Source organism: Heterodontus francisci, chromosome 7 (genome assembly GCF_036365525.1).
Source record: "Heterodontus francisci isolate sHetFra1 chromosome 7, sHetFra1.hap1, whole genome shotgun sequence".
Classification (NCBI taxonomy): Eukaryota; Metazoa; Chordata; class Chondrichthyes; order Heterodontiformes; family Heterodontidae; genus Heterodontus; species Heterodontus francisci.
In genome coordinates this window covers 116,825,030-116,837,831 of record NC_090377.1, presented here as the reverse complement: position 1 = coordinate 116,837,831, position 12,802 = coordinate 116,825,030, and the positions used below count along the sequence as shown (strand labels likewise).

At 44.0% G+C, this 12,802-nt stretch overlaps 1 protein-coding gene across 4 annotated transcripts in view; it reads right to left on the bottom strand.

Annotated features, from left to right (window-relative positions):
* The window catches only part of agap1 (ArfGAP with GTPase domain, ankyrin repeat and PH domain 1), a 727,575-nt gene that overhangs the window by 175,701 nt on the left and 539,072 nt on the right, over window positions 1-12,802 (bottom strand). For all 4 annotated transcript variants that reach the window (XM_068035975.1, XM_068035972.1, XM_068035973.1 and 1 more), the window contains exon 12: window positions 1,029-1,190. In XM_068035975.1, coding sequence (XP_067892076.1) covers window positions 1,029-1,190 — 162 coding nt within the window. The remainder of the gene's footprint in view (window positions 1-1,028; window positions 1,191-12,802) is intronic.

Genomic DNA, 12,802 nt, shown 5'->3' with positions numbered 1-12,802 from the left:
TCCCTGCCACTCCCACCACTAGCAGCACATCTGGAGGCCCTGGTATGTCATTCTAGGATCATATATAGTATGAAACAGTCCCTTCATTCAATTCTGGAAGGAAGGAATCTATAACTGTGTAGCTGACTGCCCACTTGAATTGTAAACAACAAATATTTCACGCATGCTCACCATTACACTTTACAGAAATCCAGCAGACTTGAAAACAGCACATGACATCACATACACACTGGGGTGGATTTTATGCTCTCCCCCATGGCAAGTTTAGTGGTAGTATGGGCATTTAATCAGGCGGGATGGTTGGGGGTGGAGACCCTGGCACCTTCCTGCCTCCACCCCAATTAAGTCAGTGGTGGGAAGACCCATGAACGACCTTCCTACCCACCTCTAACTGAGGCCCTTAAAGGGCAATTAATGCCCAATTAAGAGCCGCTTCCCGTCGCCGCTGGTATTAACGGGTGGTGGTGAATCCCTCGTTCAAAGGCCTACAGTGCCTGATTGTTGGACCAGGCATCGGGAGTTTGGGGGTGGGAGGGGGGTGTGCCTGCTAAGAGCCACCCCATTGCCCTTCCTGCTGATCCTCCCACACCCCCCCCCTTCCCCGCAAAACCCCTCCCACCATCACTCGCATGAGTCCAGGATCCAGTGCTGACCTGGGCCTCGGGTGGGTGTGTTTCTTGCAGCAGCCACCACCTCCCTGGTGGCGCTGCCAAACGAAAGAGCCACCGGCCTCTGACTGGCCAGCTGTTCTCGGTGTCCTGATCCCATGAAAGGCCCGCCGGTGACCTCTCAACTGCCTGACTGGTATGTAATTCTGACAGGTCTTTCCGGAGGATGCAGTCTTTCCCCGACTCTTCAGCCAGCGGCTGAGACCCCCGTTGCCTCCATAAAATTCCCCCCACAGTTGCAGTACTGCATTTCAGCACCGAGCTCACCAAACACAAAGATCTGGCCTGTGCAGTCAAGTCTCTCACTCACTCCCAGCCAATCACAAGCAAACTTCTTTTAAGCCAGATTCTGTTGCTTACCACTGCTAATGCCAGAGTTGGCAATGACTGTGGCTTCACTCCACTGGTCAGCACTGGAGACGGAGTAGGAGCGTTGGTGCATGCCCTCGGGGCGGCTGTTGAAGGATACCAGGCTGATCCCACTCGCCATCTGCGATGCTGAGCCTGTTGGGGTCACGTTACCTGAGGTCAGAAAGAAAAGGTGTCAAGTCCCTGAACCAATGGAAGCGTCCCCTGGTACAGTGCATGACTTTCTCAGATATGTTGTACTGCTACACCATTCAGATACCAGCACATCATCTAAACAGCAGAAATACACTCAGTGTGGGAGTAGATGGAAAGGCACAGAGGCTTAGCATTTACCTTCAGTAAACTTGAGTCAACCAAAATTCTGCCCGTATCTTAACTCGCACCAAATCCCGTTCACCCACCACCCTTGTGCTCGTGGACCTACATTGGCTCCTGGCTCAGCAACTCCCCAATTCTAAAATTCTCATCCTTGTTTTCAAATCCCTCCACGGCCTCCTTGCCCCTCCCTAGCTCTGTAACTTCCTCCAGCCCCACAACTCTCCGGGATCTCTGTACTCCTCCAATTCTGGCTTCTTGCACATCCCTGATTTTAATCACTCCACCATTGGTGGCCATGCCTTCAGCTGCCTGGGCCCTAAGCTCTGGAATTCCTTCCCTAAATATCTCTGCCTCTCTAGCTCCCTTTCACCCTTTAAGGCAATCCCTAAAACCTACCTCCTTGACCAAGCTCTTGGTCACCTGCCCAAACGCCTTTTTATGTGCTTCGATGTCAAATTTTGTTCCTGTGAAGCACCTTGGGACATTTTACTACGTTAAAGACGCTATATAGATGCAAGTTGTTGTTGCTGAATGCTTTTTTGTTGCAATAAAATTACATGAATCACAAGACAGGGTAGTTCCTGTGTGATGAAGAAACTACCACAGCCAGTCCACAGACATTAATTTTACAGGGAGGCTGGCAGTTTAGGGGAGCATTAACTCATACTTAATAACACTGGCAAAGGATTTCTAGGGTTTATCAGACAGCTATATGCCAGGTTCCTTGTAATAATGACATCACACTGATAAAATAGGGTTTTCAATGTCAAGTTTCTGATCTATTTGGATTGGAGAATGAAAAAGGTGGGGTGGGGGGGGGGTAGAGTGCAAAGCAGTTTAGCAAATGGAGCACTTTTACCGTCCTATACAAGAGGTATCCAGAGAAGGTACAGTGCTTCCTGCTGATACTATAGATGCAATCACAGCCTGATCTGACCTCCTTGGAAAGAAAAACTGCCCAACAGCATGGTTGCCGGCAGTCTTGTGAGTTGGAAAGAGACAGAGAGAATATACAGTAGACAGACACAGACAGTGGTTAGCACCGCAGCCTCACAGCTCCAGCGACCCGGGTTCGGTTCTGGGTACTGCCTGTGCGGAATTTGCAAGTTCTCCCTGTGACCTCGTGCGTTTCCGCCGGGTGCTCTGGTTTCCTCCCACAGCCAAAGACTTGCAGGTCGACCGGTAAATTGGCCATTGTAAATTGCCCCATGTGTAGGTAGGTGGTAGGGAATGTGGGATTAATGTAGGATTAGTATAAATTAGTGGTTGTTGGTCGCCACAGACTCGGTGGGCTGAAGGGCCTGTTTCAGTGCTGTACAGAAAGAAAAAGAAAAGAAAAAAAAAATGGCTTGAGTATGATACTGTATTGACTAGGCAATGTAGATGGGTTAAGCAGCTTCTTGCTACTACATTCTTCGCTGTGCAACACCTCATTTACTCAGGCTTATCGAATGTAGTTGAAATGTCACATTCCTGGGACTCACCATTGGCCTTGAGCTGAAACAATACCAGAGCAGTGTTGAATTACTTGCCTGTGTGTAAAACTGCTTTATGGCTTGGTGGAATGGAGATCCATAGCGACCTGAATCACACCAGTCTGAATCCAAGCTAACAGCAGCAGGCCAGAAATCTTACTCCACTTGGACGTCACGAGGGAAGGATCCCTCTTCCTTACATGTGGCAAAACTGCTAATGGATCTTCAAAAGTTGACAAATAGCAGAGACCACCTTCCCTCTCTCCTGCTGAATCTGGCACATGCATAGGGAATCACTGGGTATAGTCACTATTGTCAAGCGACATCATAAATACATTCAGGAACAATGTTCACTCACAATGTGGCTACACCGGAGAGATTGTCCCACTACCCAAAATGTGATATCTGTGCTCCAAATCAACCTTGTCCTGATATCAACCAATTTTTTGGTAAATTTCATTTTGGTGTAAGTGCAATGTAAACTCCATAATGTTTCTCAGCTGTACCAGTTCCATTCCTCTGCATAAGTAGCAGGACATATCATTTACAAAAAGGGGCATATATAAAATACAGAACCATAGAACCCTTGCAGGGGTCTGTTACTTAAGGAGGTTTGAATTTCATACAATATTACAGCACTGAAGGAGGCCATTCGACCCATCGTGTCTGTGCTGGCTCTTTGAAAGAGCTATCCGATTAGTCCCACTCTGCTGCTCTTTCCCCATAGCTCTGTAAAATTTTCCTTTCAAATATATACCCAATGCCCTTTTTGAAAGTTACTAATGAGTTTGCTTTCTACCCACCTCTCAGGCACTGCATTCCAGATCACAGCAACTTGCTGTGTAAAAATATTTCTCCACATCATAAAAATATTTCTCAAACGCCATCCTGCCTTGGAACTATATCGCTGTTCCTTCACTGTCACTGGATCAAAATGCTGCAACTCACTCCCTAACAACACAGTGGGTGTACGTACACCACACAGACTGCAGCAGTTCAAGAAGGCAGCTCTCAGCCACCTTCTCAAGGGCAATAAATGCTGCCGTTGCCAGCGACGTCCACATCCCATGAACAGAGAACATCCCCCAGCTCTTTTGCCAATTATCTTAAATCTGTTCTCTGGTTACCAACTCTCCCGCCAGTAGAACCAGTTCTCCCTACCTTCTCTATCAAAACCCTTCATAATTTTGAAAACATTTACTAAATCTCCGCTTAAACTTCCCTGATCTACGGAGAACAATCCCAGCTTCTCCAGTTTCTCCACATAGGTGACAGCCACATAGGGATCGGAATTTCTTTTTCTTACTGAGAGACTTCACTGCGGGTTAGGATGTAAACAGCAACATAAGGCAGATTTGTGGATTGTTCACCAAGCATGGATTAAGGACACAGGTACCAATTCGTTCATACAGCTCACAGAGCACCTGGATTCCAAAATATGCTCAATTGTGACCTCGGCTTTAAATTTTAACATTTCTAAGTGGTCATTTTGTCCAATTTGGTCTTAAGTGCGCAGCACACTTTTCAGGTTTGAAGTTTGGATGCATCTTTGTGCATTTAAAAAAGGTGGCGGGAGCACTGGAGTGAGTTCAAACAAGATTCCTAAACCTGTAGGAGAATGTGCTTCAATACACTTTTTCTAAAGAAAGGATAATTGAACTTTAATCTAAATCCCCAGGTGTTGATCATTTTAAAACTCCTGAAAACAAGCCTACAGTTTTGTCACATATATGGTGCTTTTTCAGCTGTCCATGTACCACTGATTAAATCATGGGTTGTCCCACACCTTTTCTCCATTCTCTTCCTCTTGCTGACTAACTGCAGTTCCCCAGGCACCAAAAGCCTTCCTGGCCCTGTCCTCGAGTACATTCTTCTTTTGATGGACTATTTTAGCACATCATGGGCATCACAGACAATCCAAATCCTGCTTTCACCTGATGCCCACACATATATCTAGCAGAGTCTCTGGGGAGAGATGACAATCAGAAAATCCTTGCAAATTCTCCTCCTTCATAATCCAACAGCACTGATACTGATTTCACTGCTTTCACCATAGCTTTAAGATCAGATGACTCACAAGCTCATTCCAGTTTGCACTCAACATAGGTAAAATGTGCTCACTGACCTACATTGGCTCCTCCAGCCCGACCACCCTTTGAGATCTCTCTCCTTCTTTTAAGGCACTTCTTTTAACCTAGCTCATTGACCAAGTTTTTGGTTGCCTGTTCTGAAATCTGCTTATGTGGCTTGGTGTGAAATTATATCTGATTTACGCTCCTGTGAAGCATCTTGGGACATTTTACTATGATAAAGGCACTATATAAATGCAAGTTTTTGTTGTCAAAGAAAACTGGGCTCAAAACAAATGACTTTCACACAGTGTATAGTTCTACAGAAATTGTATTAATCCCTCCTCCTCCCAGGCTGCTCTGTCCAAACTGGTGGATGGCACCTCAATATTCCCCCACTTTGTTTGCTTCTTCAACAGCTCAGCTGAGAACTGGAATGGGTTAACTGACAGCAGGTGCCTAATGATCTGCCGACCCATTCGCATCATCTACAATTGGTACCTACACAGGGGAGCACTCTGCTGTTTGCAAATGGATTTTAATTTGCAGTAGACCAGGAGCACGCCTGCACAGCGACTAAACACCACCCTCCCCGCACCAAACCCCTTCGGGGGTCACAAGACTGTAGCAGCAGAAAGTCATGCTCACAACTGCCAAATATATAATTTATCAAATGCACTCCTGCACACGTTGGATCAGCTTCCCACTCTCCTGGCTTTGATTAACCATGTGTTGAATGCTATAGCCAGATTCCAGTTATTTGAGGGAACTGTTCCTGGATTATTTTTAGACTTGATTGTCAATGCCAGCGCTCAGTTTGTGGCTGGAACAACGAGGCACCTGGCTTCAAACACCACAATCTCATTAACCAAAATTACATAGCTGATTTTTGCTCACTGGGTTAATGGATGGCTTGGTGCAGTATTGAGCTGTACCTAGTACTGTGCGCGTTGGCGAGGAGCACTACAGTTAGCCTCAATGTCCCTGGTTTGGGATTCCAGTAATCCCAGATGTGCACATGGCTTTTGTTTGAAGATAGGAGCTCACTTTGGGCTGTGCTCAATGCCCCTCCACTCACACATTAGCCTGTCTAAGCTCAACCAAGAAGCAAAGGCACTTTTAGCAAGCTACCAAGAAGGCAGCAGCTGGTGCCCCATAAATCACACTTCAGCACTAGTCAGGAGATTCAGGAGCGAAGGGATGAATAAGAGATGAATATGGAAAAAGACTGCACAAACTTTTGAGTTAATGAAAAAAAATGCAATGACAGCAAATTGATGACTTTGCAAAGCAAATAGATACTGCTATGAAAAGGCCAAGAGAAGACTGAGGGGAAACCTGATAGAGGTCTTTTTAAGATAATGAAGGGGTCCCATAGGGTAGACATAGATGGATTCTTGAGCTTGTTGGGGAAACCAAAACTAGGAGCCATAAATAGAATATAGATATAAACATAAGACTAATAAATCCAATAGGGAATTCAGGAGGAAATTCTTTACCCAGACAGTGGTTAGAACATGGAACTCGCTCTCACACGGAGTGATTGATGCAAATAACATAGATGCATTTAAGGGGAAGCTAGATAAACACACGAGGGAGAAAGGAATAGGAAGGATATGCTGACAGGATTATATGAAGTAGGGGAAAATACTGGCATAGACCTGTTGGACCAAGTGGTCTATTTCTGTGTTGTAAACACTATGTAATACCATGTAGAATCCTTATTTTTCTAGTTACAGGCATAAATTACAAAATCAAGGAGGTTTGTACTAGAACTAGCTGGAGTAGTGTATACTATCAGGGGAACCTCATTAAGTGATTATAAAAGCAATGGAAAAAGTACAGCATACAATCATATAATTGTTACTTGGGTCAAGGTATAACTGGTATGAAGAATTGAGATCCTAGGGCTTTTTGACTATAACGGAGAAGGTTAAGGAGTGACCTGTAAGAGATTCTGAAGATTGAGAAGGTGAATGGTGGCAGATCTTTTCCAGCAGATCAGTGAGATGATGAGAGGCAGAAATTTTAAATAATGCCAAAAAGAATTAAAGGAGAACAAGATGTCTTTGGAACAAGGGTGGTTAGTGTGTGGAACGCTCTGGGAAAACTGTTTTTGAGACGGAGTCCATCAATTCTTTTAAAAGAAAATTAGATAGTTGTTTGGGGAAGAGAAATGTTGAAGTGAGGGTGAGCAGGAAAGTGGGATTCAAGTAGGTGGCTCATGGGGAAAATACTGGCAGACCTATGATGGGCTGAATGGCCTAATTCCACGCTGTAACATTCTTATAAAGTCTATGACCCTGATTCGAGCAACCTTTGTGCTTGGTCTTTGGGTGGATTGAGGAGGCCTTGATATTTGGCAGGGATTAATAACGCCTGATTTCTGTCATTATCTGACCCATCTCTAATGGAGTTTGGGACATGTCTTGAAAGTTTTCATCTGAAGGAGGCGAGAGTTTTGCTATCACAGTCGAAGGCTCCTTCCTGGCCCATTCCCCTGGCTAGGCATGCTTGGTGCTAAGGGGCACAAACATCCTTTCAGCAAAATTGGTTCTGTACGTGTCAGCTCCTGACTGCTCTGGAACCTTCTCCAGTTAACAGAGCAGTCAGGAATTCAGAGCATCTGCAGCAGCACAACAAACAACTGCTTCATTTGGACTGTTGTGTAAATATTTCAATCATGACTTCAATTCTCTGGTTGCAAACGTTCCCCCAATACTCCGTAGATTTTAATAGAAAAAAATGAAAGAACCTTCATTTATAGAGCAGTTGTCACAACCTCAGGATGTCCCAAAACGCTTTACATCAGTCAAGTTCTTTTTGACTTTGTAATGTAGAAAACAATGACAGCCAATTTGCACACATCAAGATCCCATAAACACCAATAAGATAATGGCTGGATAATCTGTTGACTGAAGTTGGTTTAGGAATAAATATCGGTCAGGACGTCGGGGAGAATGCCCCTGCTAGTCTTCAAAATAGCGCCTTGGGATCTTTTACGTCCACCTGTAGGGCAGTCTGGGCCTTGGGTTTAATGTCTCATCTGAAAGACAACATCTCAGACAGTGCAGCACTCCCTCAGTACTGCAGTGGGAGCGCCGGCCTGGATTATGTGCCCAGGTCTCTGGAGTGGAGCTTGAACCCACAACCTTCTGACCGGGAGGTGATAGTACTACAGTTAATAGAAGCATAGTTTAATTAAAATTTAAGCGGCTAAAAATATCAACTGTACTATAACATAAGGTGGGGAATCTCTGGGAAATCCATTGATGATTTGGCGGAGTCACATGAGCAGGTTGCCTTAAATATTTCTAAGCTATTACATTAACTTGGCTATAAGGAATTTGTGGAGCACTAGAACTAACTGGTTGGAAGACTAATGATAACAGAAGTAAGAGCAGCAGCAAAGGGCGAGATAGTGATCTGCGAGGATGTAGGAGTTTCTCCTAGGTATGGTAGAGATCTTATTGCCCAATCTGCAGTAGTAGGCACCCTGCCCGGCCCCCCCTTTGACTCTGCTATACTAGCATGATATGTCCTTCTTACTCTATTCTTATGACTTGTCAGAAACAGAGCTTATTGAAGTATTACAGGATTTAGGACCTAGTTTGGGAAATAGACTCTGATCCATTGGAACTGGGCTAAGACTTCATTGGCCAAAGCTAACAGCAACAGTGCAAGAGAAAAGAGTTTCATTCATCGCGAAAGAATACTGCTCTGAGGCAACACATCACACTTTCTCTCACAGTAGAAAGATCTACAGGAGGAAAGGCCACATTTTCCACTGAACTGAACAGCAAGAGGAATCTCCTCAGTTGTGATGCGCGGCCACTGTGTTGATGTCACTATGATACCAAAAGGAGTCTTCAGCTCCAAAGTACATCTCTGTGCACTGTCAAAACAATGTTTCTGTTTCTTCACATGCTACAATATATTATAGTCTTGTCAGCAAAGGGCTACTTTCTATACTGAGGCTCCTATACTGCACAGATGGGTATAAAATTCCCATATTGGTCAGGTTTTTAAGACAACTCCACATCCCAAAAAATATCAGTACTGCTACTGTAAAGGGGCACTAGCAATTTGCCTGGATAACATCTAGCATAACATGCAGGATAGAATTTAAAAGAAAAATGATGGCAACAATCAACTCCCCAGTGGTTGAAGGGAAGCTCAGATTCCATCAACAATGGCCCCCTCAACAGCAGGACAGTTTGGGAAATGGGAGAGGGGGGGGGGGGGGGGGGGATGGACAGAAGGAAGAAACAGCGGAGGAACAATGAGAATGAGTAGCAGCAAGTAAAAGAAGTACGTAAGCCTCACGAGTGAGACCACCAGTAAAAACAACTCTTTCCATTCTCTCCCTTGATACGTTCCCATTTCTGTGTATACAGGGCTTAACAGGACCGGAACAAATATTCTCGCAGGGAGATTTGCTTGTGCTTGTCAGGGGGATGGGAACCTGAGGGGTAGCTCAAACTGGAAGGAAGTAAAGCTGGTAACAGGAGGGAGAAAAGTAGCAAGTGACATTAGAAGGCAGGCGAAACAAAGGCGAGCATCAACTGGGTTTAGAATATAGAATAATGACAAGAAGAGAAGGTTAAGGGCACTGTACCTGAATGCACGCAGCATTCGCTACAAGGTAGATGATTTAAAGGCCCAAATAGAGGTAAATGGGTATGATCTAATTGCCATAACAGAAACGTGGCTATAGGGTGACAAGGACTGGGAACTGAATATTCAAGGATATTCGACATTGAGGAAGGGCAGGAAAAAAGGAAAAGGAGGTGGTGTTGCGCTGATAATAAGGGATGGGATCAGTACAATAGTAAGGGAGGATCTCAGATGGCAAGAACAAAATGTGGAATCTGTTTCGGTGGAGCTAAGAAACAGCAAGGGGCAGCAAACATTGGTAACACTGGAGTTGTTTATAGGCAGTAGTGGTAATGTGGGGCATGGTACTACTCAGGAAATTAGAGAAGCATGTGGCATGGGTAATACAGTAATCATGGGTGAATTCAATCTGCATATAGACTGGGTAAACCGAATGAGCACTAATGTTGTGGAGGACGAGTTTCTGGAGTGTGTTAGGGATGGTTTTCTAGAGCAGTATGTTGAGGAACCGACAGGAGAACAGGCTATTTTAGATCTAGTATTATGTAATGAGAAAGGGCTAATTAATAATCTTGTTGTAAAAGAACCTTTAGAGATGTGTGACCATAATATGATAGGTGGTGAGGTAGTTCTGAAGCCAGGGTGTTAAATTTGAACAAAGGAAATTATGAAGGTGTGAGGGGCAAATTGGCTGAGGTGGATTGGGAAAATATATTAAAAGGTATGACAGTACATAGGCAATGGATAGTCGTTAAAGAAATATTACATAGATTACAGCAATTATACATTCCTTCAAGGCACAAAAGTAAAGGCAGCCAACCATGGATAACAAAGGAAGTTAAAGATTGTATAAAAGAAAAGGCCTATAAAGCTGCCAGAAATAATAGTAAACCTGAGAATTGGAAGGATTTTAGAATACAGCAAAGGAGGACGAAGAAACTAATAAAGAAAGGGAGAATAGAATATGAATGTAAGCTAGCAAAAAATATAATAACGGACTGTAAAAGCTTCTTTTGGTATGTAAAAAGGAAACATGAGGCTAAGACAAATGTGGGTCCATTACAGGCAGAGTGAGGAGAATTAATAATAGGGAACAGAGAAATGGCAGAGAAGCTAAATGATTACTTTGTGTCTGTCTTCACTGAGGAAGATACAAGAAAACTCCTAGAATTAGAGATCCAAGGGATGAGGGAGAATGAGGCATTGAAGGAAATTAGTATTAATAAGAAGGTCGTATTGGAGAAATTAATGGGGCGGGAGGTTGAAAAGTCCCCAGGACCTGATATTCTACATCCTAGAGTGTTGAAAGAGGTAGCTATGGAGATAGTGGATGCATTGGTGATCATCTTTCAAAATTCTATAGATTCTGGAGCAGTACCTGCAGATTGGAAGGTTGCAAATGTCACTCCACTATTTAAGAAGGGAGGGAGAGAGAAAACAGGGAATAACAGACCCGTTAGCCTAACATCAGTTGTTGAGTAAATGCTGGAATCTAATCTAAAGGATGTGATAAATAGACACTTGGATAATAATGATCTGATTGGGCGTAGTCAACATGGATTTATGAATGGGAAATCATGTTTGACGAACCTGTTGGAGTTTTTTGAGGATATTGCTAACAGAATTGATAAAGGCGAGTGGGTGGATGTGGTATACTTGGATTTTCAGACGTTTGATAAAGTCTCCCACAGGAGATTGGTTAGCAAAATTAAGAGCACATGGGATAGGAGGTAATATACTGGCATGGATTAAGGATTGGTTAACAGGCAGAAAGCAGAGCGTAGGAATAAACGGGTCATTCTCGCATTGGCAGGCTGTGACTAGTGGGGTACCGCAGGGATCAGTGCTTGGGCCCCAGCTGTTCACAATATATATCAATGATTTGGATGTGGGGACCAAATGTAGTATTTCCAAGTTCACGAATGACCCAAAACTAGGTGGGAGTGTGCGTTGTGAGGAAGATTCAAAACAGCTTAAAGGGGATTTGGACAGACTTAGTGAGTGGGCAAGAACGTGGCAGATGGAATTTAATGTGGAATAATGTGAGATTATCCACTTTGGTAGGAGGAACAGATGTGCAGAGTACTTCTTAAATGCTAAGAGATTAGAAAGTATAGATGTAAAAAGGAACCTGGGTGTCCTTGTCAATAAGTCACTGAAAGCTAAACATGCAGGTGCAACAAGCAATTAGAAAGGCTAATGGTATGTTGGCCTTTATCACAAGAGGATTTGAGTACAGGAGTAATGAAGTCTTGCTTCAATTGTATAGAACCTTGGTTAGACTGCACTTGGAGTACTGTGTGCAGTTTTGGTCCCCTTACCTTAGGAAGAATATTATTGCCATAGAGGGAGTGCAACAAAGGTTCACCAGACTTGTTCTTGGGTTGGCGGGACTGTCCTATGAAGAGAGATTGGGGAAACTGGGCCTGTATTCTCTAGAGTTTCGAAGAAGGAGAGGTGATCTCATTGATAACTACAAAATACTTAAAGGGATAGACAGGGTAGATGCAGCTAAGATGTTTCCCCTGGTTGGGGAGTCTAGAACCAGGGGACACAATTTCAAAATAAGGGGGAAGCCACTTAGGACAGAGATGAGGAGAAATTTCCTAACTCAGAGGTTTGTGAATCTTTGGAATTCCCTACCCCAGAGGGCTGTGGAAGCTCAGGTCATGTTTAAAGCAGCGATTGACAGATTTCTAAATACAAATGACATAAGGGGAAATGAGGATAGTGAGGGAAAAAAGCATTGAAGTGGATGATCAGCCATGATCGTATTGAATGGTTGGGCAGGCTTGATGGGCTGAATGGCCTACTCCTGCTCCTACGTTCCTAAACAGGAAAAACAGTTGTAATGAGGAAAACCCTGGCTGTGATATGAAGGCACTGTCAGGATTAAAGGGACAGTTACTTAGTCAATGCCACCTCTACAGCCAGTCAAATGGAAGAGACACTTTTTTTTAATAATGCTTCCAGACGTCAGCCAGTATCTCCATAAAACTGGCTCCTGAGTGAGAACTGAACAATAGATGGCCCATGAGCCACATCATATTTGTCTTGTTATCTGGCATGACCCTCAAACCGCCATGATCACCACTGCACTCTTTCTTGCCCAGCATTTCAGTCGGCTGTTGGAACCAAGGCTTCTTCTGCCAGCAGCTGGTTTACGATGCTGATCAGTCCGTTATAATGAAATGGCCATTAACTCACTCTAAAAGGTCAGAGAGCAATGCGTACATGACTGACACCACACTCAACCACCATTAAAGAAACGCGAGACCCTTCACTC